This window comes from Drosophila virilis, chromosome 5, assembly GCF_030788295.1.
Source record: "Drosophila virilis strain 15010-1051.87 chromosome 5, Dvir_AGI_RSII-ME, whole genome shotgun sequence".
Taxonomy (NCBI): Eukaryota; Metazoa; Arthropoda; class Insecta; order Diptera; family Drosophilidae; genus Drosophila; species Drosophila virilis.
In genome coordinates, this window is record NC_091547.1 from 240,911 (window position 1) to 256,941 (window position 16,031).

A 16,031-nucleotide genomic window follows, 5' to 3' on the forward strand; every position below is an offset into this window, starting at 1 on the left:
CATACGAAAGACTACTATTGATATTCTAATACTGCCTCTTAGAGCTTAAAAGTTCTTAGGTCTGCCCTATGGCATTTTCATAATTCAATATTAATTCGAAATTTCAACCAGGAGTTTTTACCTTCGGTGTAAGACAATCAAGTTGAAAACACACTCATTATTCAGAGACTCCTTGTTTTTTCAAATCAATTAATTTGAACGATAAACGAATTCTACTTAAACGGATCACTCAATCGTAAAATTCATGTTCATTTGCACCAACCAAGTGCATGAACAAACGCATGATGCATCGGCCTTTGTGTGTGTGCCATAGTATGAGTCCGTGTGTGACATTAAAAGGTGTTCCAAATGAAATTGAAATATGAATTCAAATCCATTGGGCGCATAAGCGGCGCAATCAGGCGCAAAATATGCGCGAAACGACGCATAACTGCAGCCGACTATATGTAATGGCACTGGGTAGTCCCCTACCCCTGTCAACTTAAATGTGTAGACATCTGTTAAGAGCGACAGGTGAATACACAGTTAAGCATACAAAGGCCACTCAGGCCAAAAGGGTGGTCTCGGATTTGATTCGGTATTGAGAGAGAAAACAAAATGGCGCACAGGCTGCAACTGAGCAACTAAGACGGCATTGGGGGCCAAAGACCAGAGACCCTTTGTTATTTGACTTACTGTAGTGACATGCAAATAATAACGCAGCTCCAGCAACACCAGTACCAGCACCAGCAGCAGCAGCTATGCAAATATATTGTAGTCAACGCAAAAATTGGCAGTAATGCAAGCCGAAAAGCAAAAACAATGGCAGTAGCTGCATAACAATAATAACATCATAGTCACACAGAACAGACATACATATATATGCACATATCGAGTAATTTCGTATGCTGATGAATTAGAGCTATTCAAATTATTTTATACAGTGATTATAATGTAAATTAAATAAATTCATATACAAAATTTAAACCGGTATGAAGATTATTTTTAAAGTAATTCAGTACCCATCTGCTCGAAGCTGACAATTGAAAAGAAACATGTTTAGTAAACAACGTAAGCCTCTCTATTTTACTTACTGACAAACTACGCATATTTATTTAGTAAACACTTCTTAAACAATTCACTTCGTCTGATTCGTTTTATCCTATCAATATGGCATCTGGGGGCACCATTATACCGCCTCCAAGTCTCAGTCAAATTTTCTTTGCGCGAAACTTTTTCCGTGCTCTTAACGAGGAGGAGGAGGTAAGGGTCAACAATTTAATCATATCACCAACAGCTGCGCGCAGTGCCATGACTTTAGTGTTTATGGGTGCCGGCGGAAAATGCGCCGACGAATTGCGTTCTGGACTGATACTAGGATTCGCTAAGAAACTGGAAATTGCCAAGCAACATGCCGAATTCATAAGTAAAGATTGCGTGTGCAGCGACAAGGGAGTGTCGATGCGTATAGCCACTGGTTTGTATGTTAAGCAGGATCAGGAACTGCGTCCCGATTTCAATCTGCAGGCTGGGGAATTCTTCAATACTCAGGCAGATTCGTTAAATTTTGCAGATGCCGAAGGTGCTATGCGACAAGTCAATAAATGGCTTGAGCGGCAAACCTTTAATACGGTACGCGATTTGCTTACTCCTGCATCTTTCAACGTGGAATCGAACGTTATTTTGGTCAACTCTTTGTACTTTCGAGCCAAGTGGACCAAGCAATTTTCTGTAGAACGCACTTCATTGGGTGATTTCGCGATAAGCGAAGAACAGAAAATGCAGTTACCCATGATGCGACAGGTAAGTCTCATACCACTAACGCTTCACTATGTGTAAAAAATCATCTCTTATATGATATAAATTAATTCCAACTGTGATATATTTTTTCTTATGTTCAGGCCGGACAGTTTCGCTATGGCGAATCCAGAAAGCTAAAATCGCGTATTCTGCAGCTGCCCTTCGATGAATCAGATGTAAATATGTTATTGATTTTACCTGACGAAACTATGGGTCTTGCAGAGCTAGAATCAAAGCTAGGAGAGATTGACCTTAACGAAGTGGCCCTCAAGTCGGTGATGCATGATGTTGATATAACCGTGCCCAGATTCAAATTCGAATGCGACATTGATCTGAAAGTACCGCTAAAAAAAGTAAATCCATTGCACATCTTGATGCACAAGAAGATATTAATCTATAAATCGTAACAGTTGGGAATAAAGCGTATCTTTGAGAAAAGCGCCGCTGACTTAAGTGGACTGTTTGCTAAGAAGTCGCCCCAGTTGATCACTGAGGCAAGGCAAAAACTATATTTAAATGTGAACGAAGCTGGCTGTGAAATAGATGCTAACACACGTAAGCAGAAGTGCATTATTGGGAGGATCAAGTTTGCATGTTTTTTCCTTTCAGCTGCTGAAACCTCTACTGAGACCTCAAATCCGGAGCGCAAAGTTTTTACAGCGGATCACCCATTCGTGTTTGCCATACGGAACTTCAAATCAGTTTACGTTGTGGGTCATTTTGTCAGGCCCTGATTACCACAGACAGTGAATGGCTTTATATAAAATTAATCCATTAAATATCCATGAAAGAAATTACAAATTTTTTACAAGTGTCGCTATCAATGACCGCAGGCTGAACAATTGAAACAATATGCAATGAAAAACAAATTATTGCCGGACAAATGACGAACACAGTGCCAGAATCAAACACAAAATTATCTTCAAATACACACTTAAATAGGGTAAAACTGAAAATGATCAACTATAAAATTCGTTGTCAAAAGTGCTACGTAAACATTTTTAAGTTGCCTAACTTAATAGTATTTTTTTTGTATTCTGTATTTTCATTTTCATTTTGAATAAAAAAAATATTAATTAATATATCCTTACCCGCTGTAGCATGAAAGGTATAAAAAAAAACTACAACAAAAATATTATCACAAATGACGGGCAATAAATGAAAGAAAAACAAACAAACAAAAATATGGCAAATAAATTCAATAAAGTGAGTCCTGGTAGAGCGAATGGAGTTATGGTAGGAGGTGCCGCTTCGACAGATCATTAAGAATTACGCTGATATGAAAAGAGTCACAGTGATTCGGACCGAGAGCAACAGACGAGGGAGGGTGGCATGGAGCGGCATCGAGGCTGGAAAACCAAATGAAAAGTTAAAAGCAGAAAAAGGAGCGTCAATGGCACTGCACCATGTCATATCTTATGGCAAATGCTATACAACTTGTTAGCCAATTTTAAATACAACTGCTGCGACTGACAGTAATCAAGATTGCATGGCAGCGGTGGCTACAACAATGCTAAATGTCATTCGGAGAGGAACAACAATTGAAAAATAAGTAATTTTCCAACTGTAGTGAACTATGTACGCAGAACCCAAACACCACTAGCAGCTGAGACAAGCATAAAACAGGAGCTGGACTTCTAGCTGAAATCGGAGTTGAAGTCCGCGCTCGAGTTCGAGTTCGCGTCCGCGACCAGTTGCAAACTTTGTCGTCCAATTCATCGATGATTGTCATGGACTCCCGTTTGCCATTGGCATTGCTATTCAAAGCGTCTGCCATTGATGGCCACTGCCGGGTATTGTGGCAAATGTTTATCTTTCGGTTTGGTTTGTGTTTGGGTCTGCGCTGTGCATCTTTCTTGATTTTACTTATGCCTCTAGGCCGCTGCCAGCATCATCAAAACGGATGTGCAGCTGCACAAACTTTGTTCCACCGGGGCGGCGCAGTAAAGGGACTGGAAATTTGTGCTCCGGCCCGGACGGTTGTGTAATTTGGAAATGCTAATGTAATGTCGCAATAATGAAATTACTGAAATTGTTGCTACAAAATATTACCAGCTAAAAAAAAATGAAATGAAAGTTTAAATAAAGGCAAGCACACGCCTCTCAAAATATTAAAGTGATGAAAGTTAGTAGTTCATGAATACATGTAGTTAGGAGCACAGTACCATTTAAAATGGATTTAAAACATGTCTCTTATTAACTAAATATTTGGAATATTTGGGCTGTGTTCAAATATTTATTCGGAATGCAAATTAATCAGTCCAATAAACAATTTGAATGTTATACATAGCAATTCTTTTGCTCTGGTTTTTGTTTTGAGGCATTTTCCAAAACACCCCCAAAAGTTTGGCATTATGCATATGAACATTTTAGAGGGCCCATAGCTAGATAGCAAGTAATTTTCCATAGCAACTCAATAAATCAAGAACTGGTGCCCAAAAATGTAATTTAAAACCAATCAAACGCATCCACATGCAACAGCGAGCGCCAAATGCCGGCGGTCACAAAATGTATTAAACATCTTCATTTGAACGCATACCAAACAACGAGGGTGCTGAGGCCATAGGGGGTGCTGTTACGCGCTTATATATGCATATCTCTATAAAGTAGCACACACATATGCAAACAAACAATTGTTTCATAAATTGCATAAACAACCCAGCTATAAAAAGGAAGCATGAGCTTTGCATAATCGCCACCCACCCACAAACACTTGACCATTAAATCCGATTTGCTGATTTGCTTTTATGAGTTGATATGCGCGCTTGTGTCAGTAGACATACCATATAAATAAATATGTATATTTGTATATGTGGTACATATGTATGTACGTTTAGCATAAAGTAACGTATTACCATACGTCCTATCGAGTAGCCGTTCTGCAAACCTTCGACTTAATTCCTTTTGCAAATCTTCGTTTCATAAATGGTCAGAGGCATTATTAGCAGAATGTTATGCGTGTTTGTTTATGCTACTATATAGTTTGTGGGTATAAATGTGTATGCCACTTGTATTTCATTTGAACGTGTGCAGATGGTATTCCAAAAGGGAAAGCTGTTAAGATCCATATAAGTAAAACAAGCATGATTCGTTGTAGAGATGGTACAGTTTAATTAAAATAACTTTAACTACTACTTACCATATATATTGTTATTGCTTCATTTCCATTTTAATTTGAGTGTAGTTAACTAAAAAATAAAAACAAAAGGAACAAAATTAATTTTGAACACAGTAAGAATTTAATAAATAAGTATTTCAACGTTGGCTTATTTAAATTAACTTTCCCCTAAATGCTTACAATTCTAAGCATACGTGAATTTTGAAAGGCTGTTCTGTCTGTTGCTAGCCCATATTCAGCCTGGTAAAATTACATTTCAATTTGAAAACGACTTTCATTGCCTATTTTCGCTAACTGAGGTGTGTCAGCCAAGTGATTTAACTGAGTTAGCTGTGGCAGCTCAAAAATAGCAGGCCATGAGCGCCGCTTATCGCTCAGCTGCAGCTTAAGAGCCGTTTAATCCATCACGCGACAAGTGCAGCAGCCGTGGACCCTCTTTCCTTTCCAGTTTGTGCCACGCGTGTGTTACAAACCGTGAAAAGTGCCATCATTGCGTGATAATAAGCCGTCATGCTGTCTACCGTCAGGACAGGTTTTCATCGTGGTTATGCATACACCGCATTGCACTGGCCAGTGTAAGATATGCGTACCCCAGTTATCTGTTAATTTTAAATGTAACGCAACGAAGTGCCAACGTGAAATTTGGCAACAAAAAGCTGCAAAAAATGCAACTTGCTGGACAGGTGGTTTTAAAACCATTTGTCAGCAGCAGGTATCAGAGTACTTAGGAATGATGATTTTAGCTACCATGGCTACCAAGAGTATGGGTGATTGGCCTGGGTCAGTCAAATTATTCAAATTATCTTGAGAAAGACTTTGTTAGGTGCCGCAAGGCAATAAGAACAACAAGAATGGGCTACGACCAGACGGATGCACCAGTAGTTACCCTAAGGCAGCAACCAAACTGCTTTAGTGTCATTCTTTTATCGCGCAACCTTCTCCACAATCCAAACATGAGGTGCTAAGCGCACCCCTAAGAATCAGCAACCGGTAGCTGACAGCCGACAGGCTGCTTCGGCCTGCTTCTCGCCCAAGTTGCGCTTCTGTCTGGTTTCACTTTCGTTGTTCTTGCTGTTGTTGACGACAATTGTAAATCTCATCTATTATAAGTGCTTCTTACCACTTGGCGTTGAGCATTGACATTTGGCTAATGGCAAAAATGTCACCGAAATGCAGACAAACAAGCAGCTGCCATGACAGCAGCCCGACATGGATGGCTACGACCTTAGAGCAGCTCAGCGCTGGAACTCTCCACTTTCGCAGATCATATCATGCACTTTAACGTAGGCATTACCATTGTAGCATTTATTACTGTATATAGAAGTAATTCATATTATTTACAGACGACTGTGATCCTTTTTCGCACAAATGAACAATTATCATCATAAAATAAACAGCTGAATGTTCTAAACAAGCGACAAAAGTATTTTCTATATTATGCTATCAATTTTAGATTATCTGCTAATGTTTACTAAATATTTTTTATTGGTTACAACATTTATATACATGCTTCATATTGATTACATAACATAGTTTAATCGAATGGGGAAGCTCAAAAAGAAAACTAATTTTTTAAAACGTTATACATCATTTATTAAACAACGGGAAGTCTGTGAGTGTTGGCATCAAATCAAAGGTAATCATAAGTCAAATACAATTTGATTTACTGATTACAGTCGGCTACAAAACTGTATACATACGCACAAAGTAATGGACGTGAGTATTGTGTATATGGCAGCTGCTTTAATGCACCTATTTAATCAACCCAAACCTCAAGGGATATTGATTAATAAAGACGCACAGCATGAGAAGTCGAACTAAATTGCCTACTTAAATATGCGTTTAATTGTAATGGGTAGTGTCTCCAAGCGGCAAACGATTTCAGTGTGCAAATGTGTGTTGGCAAAAACATTAAACCATTATCGAAAAAAATGTTTGCAATGCAACAATTTTAATTGTATTCTAACTATGGTCTGCGCACTCAAAAGCAATTAACTCTCACATTTAATATGAACATTAATATATACGGACCTTAATTGAAAGACAGTAATTATTAGTTCAAGGACAGCAACTGCAAAAATGTCCTAAAACTATACAAAATACTTGAATAAATTGCAAAGTGCCATGTCGTTTTCGGTGTCAGTGTCCGGATCGAACTTGTTATGACAACTGATGTCGATGTTCCTGTTTGCAAATTTAAAAAAAAAAATTTTTATTATTATGCACCCAAAAGGTTCACAATTTCGAAGACAAATGCAGTTAAGCCAGCATTTAATTTAATATGAAACAATAACTCATTAGCATAACATTTCCTTGCTAATTTCAACCGTCGAGTAACATATGCGCCAACATTTTGTTCTGTCAATCAGTGCAAATTCAGCGACAAGTAACAAAACTTTTGACAGTTGCAAATGTCACCATCGTATGATGGATGCGAAGAGTTTCATCCCTTCACTTAGCAGCCCACCCCAAATAAACAAGAACCAACTGTTGTCAAGCGCCTAGCAGAACTCTCCATTAATGTTTGATAATTAAAATTAATTAGTAATTTCTGACATTAAATCAACCATAAGGCAACTGTTGCACTTGAACTGCATAAGAAACTGCAAGTAAGCGCGCTATAGTCAAGTATGCTCGTCTACAAAAATTCGTGCACTTTTTTTCAATAGAATATTTTAGCTTTTATCATATTTAAATATAGCCCTGAATGCTTATGCACATGGTATAAGAGAACATCTATGTACAATGTTCAAGTGTCTAGCTTTTGTAGATTCCGAGAACGCCACGTTCATACAGACGAATAGATGGCCATAGCTAACTCGAATCAGTTCGTCAAAAACATACAAATATGCATTTTGGGGTACTTTTCTGGATATATTTATACCCTGAGCCCATTAAAAATGGGTAAAAAGGGTATATTGTATTTGTGCAAAATCCAAATGTATATCCTGTTTTTTTGGACAATTTTGGTAAATAATAAGCGCTAGTCACCGTACTTGACATATAGCTTCTAAAATAGAATATATATATGCATTTGATGTTGGAAGAAGAGGGTTCAGGGTATCGCCTAGTCGGGAGCTCCCGACTAGAACCTCTTGTTTTATTTATATTCAGGGCATAAAAAATAAAGCTACCAGTTGATTAGCTAATTTTTCGAGCAACTTTGCTCTTCTATTTGTATATTTCATAAGAATATTTTTATTTTATTTCGTTCTCCGAATATTCGCTTCCTTAAACAATGGGAGAGAATTGCATGAAATAAAAAAACGGATTTGCATATTCCCAGCGTTCACCTCTTGTATACTGTTGATTTTTGCTTGTCATTAGGGAGAAAAGACAGCTGCAGCAATAGCAGCAGTTACAACAATAATATTTCGTTGTCCGCTGACAGACGAGCTGGGGGACTACGAAGTAACCTGGGTACCAGGACCTCAGCCTGGACGCACAGATAAGAAGCCCTCACCATAAATGCAGCAGTAGCGAGTGGACACTGAATAAATATCAGCGCCGGCTGGCACCTTGTCACAGACCAAAACTAATACTCAAGACAATTTTTTATGACAGCATATCACCCTCCACTATCCCCTTCAAGAGGGTACATAGCTATTCTGGCGTCTTGTGACGAATGATTTAAAGTTTTGCCCATTTTGTTGGCTCGCTCATGGCCCTCGGACATGTATGTGCTTTTGGTGTTTAGTTAGATTTTGTCTTTATGTTTGATAGAGGAGACGAGCCAGGAGTCTGATGAAGTGCCAGCATTGCTTTAAAGTGGGTAATATATTTTTGTGATTTCCTGCCTCATTTAATGAGATTTGGCTACGCAATTTTTGTCGTAACTTCTGTGCGTTTCTTTTTATTTCCGCTCATTTTGAGGTAATGTGAGAAGTTTTATGTGTTGTGATTTGCTTTTGATTGATGCGTCTTATATACTTTGTTTGGGCACAGACAATGTGGACGCGGCTTGTCGAAGACAATCAGCCAAGAGAAACAAAAATTTTACTTAATCCGAGTAAATATTAATCTTGTACAGCCCAAAATTAAAAAAAAAAAATTAATAATAATAAAATAATAAATAAATAGCAATTAATAGGTAAAACTACTTAGGAATCTTGTAACATAAATATTCCTTGAAGTTAATTGCGAACGCTGTTTCGTTAAGTATTTAAATACCAAATTTATTTGAAACAATTCTGTTACAATGTTCATTAGAACAGTGGCACGAGATAAATGGTGTACCGTCATATACACAACTTTCAGCTAGTGTCATTGGGACGGTGACGATGCAACTATGAAACCCCAGCGTAAATAAATGCGAAGCTCGGTGGGCCTGGTGGTAGTGCTAGCAACATGCAAATTTTCATTTTGCGACTGAAAAACATAAAAAGCAGCGGCAGCTATTTGCGCAAAACAGCATCGCAAACCGAACAGCTTGTCTAATTGTAATCCGAGTTGTAAGTCGTTTAAAACAGACAACGACGACGACGAACGTACTCGAATTAATTACCCTCGGAAGTTGCTTGCTAACAACGCACAGCGAAACGGAACGGCACACGGAAATGCCAGAACGGGCCGGACAGGACCGGACTCTGGGTTCTGAACACTGAGCTCCGTTACAGATGCAGATTCACAGTCGTACTTGGACGATCGCTCTCTACGCTATGTGGACTTTGCGTTTTGGGAATGTCATCATCAACGCGTTGAAGTTCGAGTTTGTGTGCACGATGTAGCAATGTTGAAATGGGGGTCCTGGCCAGAGCTTGTGGCCACAGTCCAATGAAATTGCGACCGCAATGTCTCTCTATGTGTGTTTCTGTGTGTATGGGTGTGCCAGTGTTGGTGACGTGCAAATGAATGCAACGGAAATGAAATGAATTCGTTAGAGGCCGCAAAAAACGCAGCGTGCAGCAAGCAGTGAGCAGCGTTCAACGAGCTGCGAACATTGCAAACGGTTTGCAATTAATGAGTGCCTGCCGCTATGTAATAAAAAAGCTGCATACATATAGCTATGAAAACTGTGGAAAAACCAGCTTAAACTGGAAGTACGATGGGACATGGCCCCTGGACTACATAATTAAAGCAACGCTCGACTGCAAATGACATCTGCACATCATAATTAACAGGCATCGAAAATTCAAATAAAACTTGTTCGTAATGTAACGCAAACGGAACGTCAATGTAAACGAAATCGCAAAATTACTATAACTGAATTCACGTTAATCTTTTCATGTTTATCATCTAACGAGCTCAACTAAACTCATCCAGTTAAGAATAAAATAATTTAAAAAGTAATGAAGTGAAGTGATGAAGTTTTGCAGTTGAAGGCTTGAAAGATTGCAGAAAATGTGATTATATTGTTCAGCACACTGGCCATTTGTATCTATGCTGTGCTGCATAGACTTGGATTCCATGGATTCCAAATATTTTCCTTGTCCACCTCTGCTGCATACTGTATTGTCTTTTGCCGTAGGTGCGCGCCTTTGAGCGGCTTAACATAATGAGCTCAAATTAAAATCTTGTTAAAAGTGCATGCAAAATATAAAAAACTGACAGTCAGAAATAGAACGCACGACATTTGCGAGAAGCTGCACTCATGACTTTCGCAGACAAGCCAGTTAATCTTGACAAGCTACTTAAAAGTCAGTGCAATAACAACAAAAACGCACAAAGTGCAGGAAGAAGCAGAAAACCTAACGAAACTTAATTAGAAAATTATGCGCGCAACTTCAAAAGCTGCAGCCACTTTGGCATTAGAGATGCGTCTCCATGTACATATATATATATATAGCAGTCTTTAGTGCTTATAATTTGCATATTAAATGCCATGAAGTGATTTTCTAATGAATCAAAAGCCATCAAATTCGGCAGCAGCTCCTACTATGACTCCGTTTTGAGCTCAAAATCTCTTACAATTCTCGTGCAGTTTTAATGATGGCTTCACATTAATGGCTGTCAAATTCGTTGCCTTGGCTGCACCTAGACACAAACTCACAGTCTGTACTTACACATGGAGCGACTCAAGCCCGGCACTTTTTACTTGGTATTGCATTTTTTATAGCATTAATTTTTAGCTGCATGGCGAGAAAAACATCACATTTTTGACAAGCGTCTCCTCTGTATTATACTTAGCAAACATATGAGCAATGTCAAGTTTTGTCAAGTGCTGTTGCCGTTGCCACTGTTGTCGGTGCTCATAGCCACGGCATCAAGAAAACTTCCCTATTAGTAACGACGAATGCAGTTAAGCAAGAGCCGAGTACCTCGTATGTTGATTTGCAGGTAAACTTTTGGCATCTTTACAGGGAAACGATAATTTCACACATATTTGCAAAATACTTATATAGTAATCATAATTTTATCACGCGCGCTTGCGCTCCTTGACTTTGATTAAGTTCTGCTTAAAGTTTGACAGGGAAACCGGGAAACCAACGCGTAATGAAGACATTTGCGCGTAGTTGGTGCAAAAACTTTGTGGACAGACTTTGACATATATGAAGGGGGAGCCCTGAATGGGCGAGACTTCAAAGTTTCTTTGCAGTAAGGGGCAGGAAAAGCCAATAAAGCTTACGTTAAAATTCAGTTAATGGTCAACGCACTCAGAAACAAACAATAGAGCACACACTTGGTGTGACACGGCAGCTTAAACAAGTCAGATTGAAATAAATCAACAGGGTATAATAGATCTATGTACCATACATACTTTCTATGTTATACCTTAGCATAGTAAGAAGTGTAAAAAGTGTGTTATTCGGCAAGTGGGCCCATTTACACATTCAATAGCTTTCGACTTCTACTTCAAATATTTGATAATTGCAGTGTTATTTTATAAAATATAAAATATAAAAAAATATTTTTAATTTGTACCTGCAATCAATACGTATAAAAATCAGCTTATTTTCTACCTTTTTGGTCTGATTAAAGATTTTGCTGTTATTACTTCCATACAGAGTATTAATGCAACGAAGTTAGGCACTGTTCCGATGGTGACAACAACGATGCTGACTAACTTTTAATTGAACTTTAGTGAGTTGCACTGCGAACTTCAGCTGTAAACGCCGAAAAAGCTTGGCCATGAAACAGACAGAGATGGCAACTAGATGGGGAGAGAGAGAGAGCACACTATAAAAAAAAAACAATAAAAAACATAGGTAACGAAGCTAACTAGTATGTATATTACTTTAATGGAATAATAGAGCATGTTTGCAGCACTCACTAGGGGACTCCAGCATAAAGCGCAGCGCCTCAAGTTTATTTTCTTAGCCTTCAATGGCATTGTGTGGCATGCAAAAAATAGTCTATGGCCTCGTGGCTACTTCATATTCGCGTTCAGTATGCAACGAGCATAATGGCCAACGCAATTGTCAAGTACCAGCAACCACGCAACCTGGCCATAATCGTATTGAATGACAAATAATTGAGGTTAGCTTAACCAGTCAGCCGCGGGAAAGGGAAAAGGCGTGGAAAAAACTGTTCGCAAATGGCGAACACGTCTCAGGGCTCATGAGCAAGTGTTGATGGCTCCAACTGAGAGTCGAAGAGTGGGCGGGTGGGAACCCATAGACGGACCACACGTGCTGATGCTGCTGTTGCCAGTTTTCCAATACAAAAGCGCAAAATTTTCTAAAGGAAAACTTTTGTAACGGAAAAAGCAAAAGTTTGCCTTCGACACCGCAACGAGAATAGTGTTTAGCAGCACACAAAGCATAGGCAGCCGTCGAGAGAAAAGGAAGCTAACAGTAAAGAGAGAAGAAAGAGTCCACCGCACTTCCTGCTGACTGCTAATCCATAGTCATAGTCACACTCGGCTAGTGATAGTTTTAGGCGTACGTGTGGAACGTTTCAATTTAGCATTTGTGCTGCATCGCATAAGTCGCGTGTACCGCAAAAATTAAATTTATTATCATTTGAATTGATTGTAAGAGTGCAGCTAAAAGGACAACCACATACTTGTTCTATGAGCATGAATGAAGCTTACAAATTCACAATATTCGAATTGTGTGGACAGTATCGTTCACTCCAAGGTACATTTTAATCATTTGGAATTCTGTTATGTGTGTTTCTTTTTAACAAATTCGTTTTGGCAGTGGCTAGCTGCTGATTACACTTGTCTCCGGTTCGCAGCACCCTTCTTGCTGCACACACTGTCCATCCTGGAGCCATGGTCAAAGTCGTTAAAGCTTCATTTCCGAAGCAGCCATCCATGTAACCGAACATTGACCGTGGAAATGCAGGCTAGACATTTAGTCATCTGATGGTCAGTCCAGGACCAGAGCTGATGAGCGACCATTGTCTGTAGCTTCTGCCGCATTGACTCTTTGGCGCCGCTTAAAGTGCATAAATTATGCAATTTAAATTAATTAAAAGACTCGTCACCTACACGACTCGTATGTCAGGCGCATAAGGCATTAGCAGGGAAAGCAGCTCAAATACCAAAGAGACAACAATTTTCATGCAGATTTCTGCGGCCTACAGAATAAACACAGTTGACGCATGTATACAGTTAGAGAAATGGGGTTAAGCTGGGAATGTCATATTCTGGTAACCCTGGTAACAGTCAACATAAATAGATGTGAATTAAAAGGTTTAAAATTGCACAGAAGCCTTCAATAACAAATTTGCTTGTATGAATAAAGCTTCACTTTTTCTCAGAGTGTAATGTGCGAAGAAGCTTCGGCGAAACTCAGAGTGATTACAGCAAACACTTTCATTAAAATTATTATTGCAGAAAATGCTTTTTGCTGTTGCCATTGTTTCCACTCGTCGCACCGAACCTCGAGTTCCACACACATGCATACAACTCCCGGTGCATTTACATGCACTGATGTTTTTGCTGCTGCTGTTGCTGTTTTCTACTAGCCAAAGGCAACAAAATGAATCCAGTTGAGGCTGTTGATGCTAGTGGTTCTGCTGTAGGTGTTATTCACCACCACCACCACGTTGACGTTGCCGGTGTTTGTCTGCGGTGCCGCGTGTGCTGATTGCTTGGCTGCCAATGCCAAAGGCGGTGGGTCTGGGCTGGCTACATGAAAATGCAATGTGCTTGAAATGAAAACATTAAAAATTTAATTGCGATAATACAAGCGCATAAAATGTTAATGGAGTGTATGTAATCTGACACAGCAGAAAACCCGCGACGATGAGCAGGACGCAAACTGCGACGAAACTCAACGAAATAGCCATGGGGAAGCAGCTGTAATGAAGGATAAAAGAAATTAAAATGCTTTGTGTGTTGGCAGCGCCAACAAGGAGTTGCCTACTTGCATCGAGCTGAATCTCTGAATGCGAATGATGTGCCACCTTCAACGCGAAAACCAAGAACGCAAGTAATGCATATTAAAGACTCTAGATACGAATTGATACTGAAAGCAGCTTCACGAAACTGGAGCGATAGACCAGCTACAATAACAAAATACAAGCAGGTAACATAAGCTGTTTGACAAAAAAAAAGAAACAAATAAATAAAAAGACTGCATAGCTACATGCCAGAGCTGCAAAAATCAGAACTAAAAACAACTTGAAGCTAAAACCTAAACCAGTCAGCAGCTGCACCTCGACAACGTCGTCGTAGTTGACGCTGTTTTTTTGTATTGGCAAAACAAAAACAGGAAGTCCTCTGCGTTGCTCTTAAGTACTTCCTGCTGCTCCAGTGTTCATAGTTGGGCGACGCCATTGCTCCATTATCCAATAGTTCTCCGCTGTAGGCGGTTCTTCTTTTCCACCTGCTAGAACTTCAACAGCAATCAAAAAGTTATAAAAACATACAGCGCAAAGACAGATATTTGGTTTACCATATCGAATGTTACTAATGCCCGCGGCAGAATCAACAAATTACACATACTAGGGCACTCAGATCCAGATAACGTTTGGATCTCTAAGTACTGTACTGCTAAAATATCGGTGCATGAGGGATGATACCATATTTTTATATGCAGTTTAGTTTACATTCAACGCTATAGATTTAAAATATTTTATCATGTTGGGCTATAATTTTATGGGGCGAGTTACATCGATAGTTTAGAATCATCATAATCGCATGCCTCCCCTCTCTTTTCTAAACCCAACTATGTAAATTTCCCACTTTATTGGCCATATGCTGTTTTCGTTGCTGTTGGTGTCGCTGCTTTAGAATGGCCACCTTTTTAAAATGCAAAACAAAACTTTCGGTTAACAATACTAATCCGGCAATTTATGCAGGGGATTTCGACAGCTGGACCACAGCTGCTTAAACAAACTTCATGGCTTGGCGGGGAAGGACACCACCCTACTAGAACACAAAATGCGACAAATATAATGCGAGTAGACGGCTACTATAAAATAAATATAAATAAGTGCCTGAGTGGTTACGGTACTACAATATAGAACAGCATCGTTGAAAGATACCCAATTATGCCAACAATGGCAAAAAACCAAAAAATAACTAAAATAAAAATATAACAAATAAAAGGAACAGAAACAATGACAAGAAAAGTACTTATAGAACTTTGCATGCTCTTATCTCTGACAGATAAACAGCCTGGAATATATTCTCACCCCCTCCTCTACTCATTTGGTAAAACAGGGCGTATACGCAAATTTTGATGCCGCCACGATGTAAATTTTCTCTCGTTAGCCCACAAAAACAATTCATTACAGAATTAGAAAGTAATTCGAACGGAAATTTTACTTGTGGACCGCTGCACAACATAAAGTTGCCGGGTCGACAAGGGTGGTGTTGGCGACACCAGCGTTACCAGTGTCCGTAAATGTGTTGCTGTTTGTGCTTGTGTGTGTGCAAAGAGCGGGCTGCAAGCCACCTGCGCACCTCAACATAAAATTTAAGGCGATTAAAATGTCAAACACGACAAAGCGTGCGGTATTAAAAATGCCAACAACGTGGCAACAATCGCAAACACAGCCACACACACACACACATCGGACACTCAGCGATGGCATTTTAAGACCACATCAGAATAGAATAGAATCGATAGGAATAGCTATTGGTCGAAGTCTTGAAATCATTATATATATGTTGAGCCTAGACACATTCTGTTGAACACGAACGAGTTTATTTTGATCTAATATATATTACGACAAAAAATAAAAAAATAAAAAAAAATAAAAATAAAAAAAAAGTTGAAGTACCAACTGGTACTTTTTG

General features: G+C 39.1%; 1 protein-coding gene and 1 long non-coding RNA gene across 2 annotated transcripts; one reads left to right on the plus strand and one right to left on the minus strand.

The window, feature by feature from the left end:
* The first annotated feature begins 1,068 nt into the window (after positions 1-1,068).
* Spn47C (Serpin 47C) lies at positions 1,069-2,573 on the plus strand. The gene is made up of 4 exons (XM_002059253.4): positions 1,069-1,782; positions 1,881-2,132; positions 2,190-2,334; positions 2,389-2,573. The coding sequence occupies exons 1-4, from the start codon at positions 1,150-1,152 to the stop codon at positions 2,511-2,513; spliced, it is 1,155 nt and encodes a 384-aa protein (XP_002059289.1). The 5' UTR covers positions 1,069-1,149; the 3' UTR covers positions 2,514-2,573.
* Positions 2,574-4,247: 1,674 nt separating this feature from the next.
* Positions 4,248-5,169, minus strand: LOC138911381 (uncharacterized). Its single transcript, XR_011416942.1, has 3 exons — positions 5,078-5,169; positions 4,919-4,967; positions 4,248-4,833 (listed from the first exon to the last, which is right to left on the minus strand). It is a non-coding gene; the product is annotated as an uncharacterized lncRNA (long non-coding RNA).
* Positions 5,170-16,031: the final 10,862 nt, after the last annotated feature.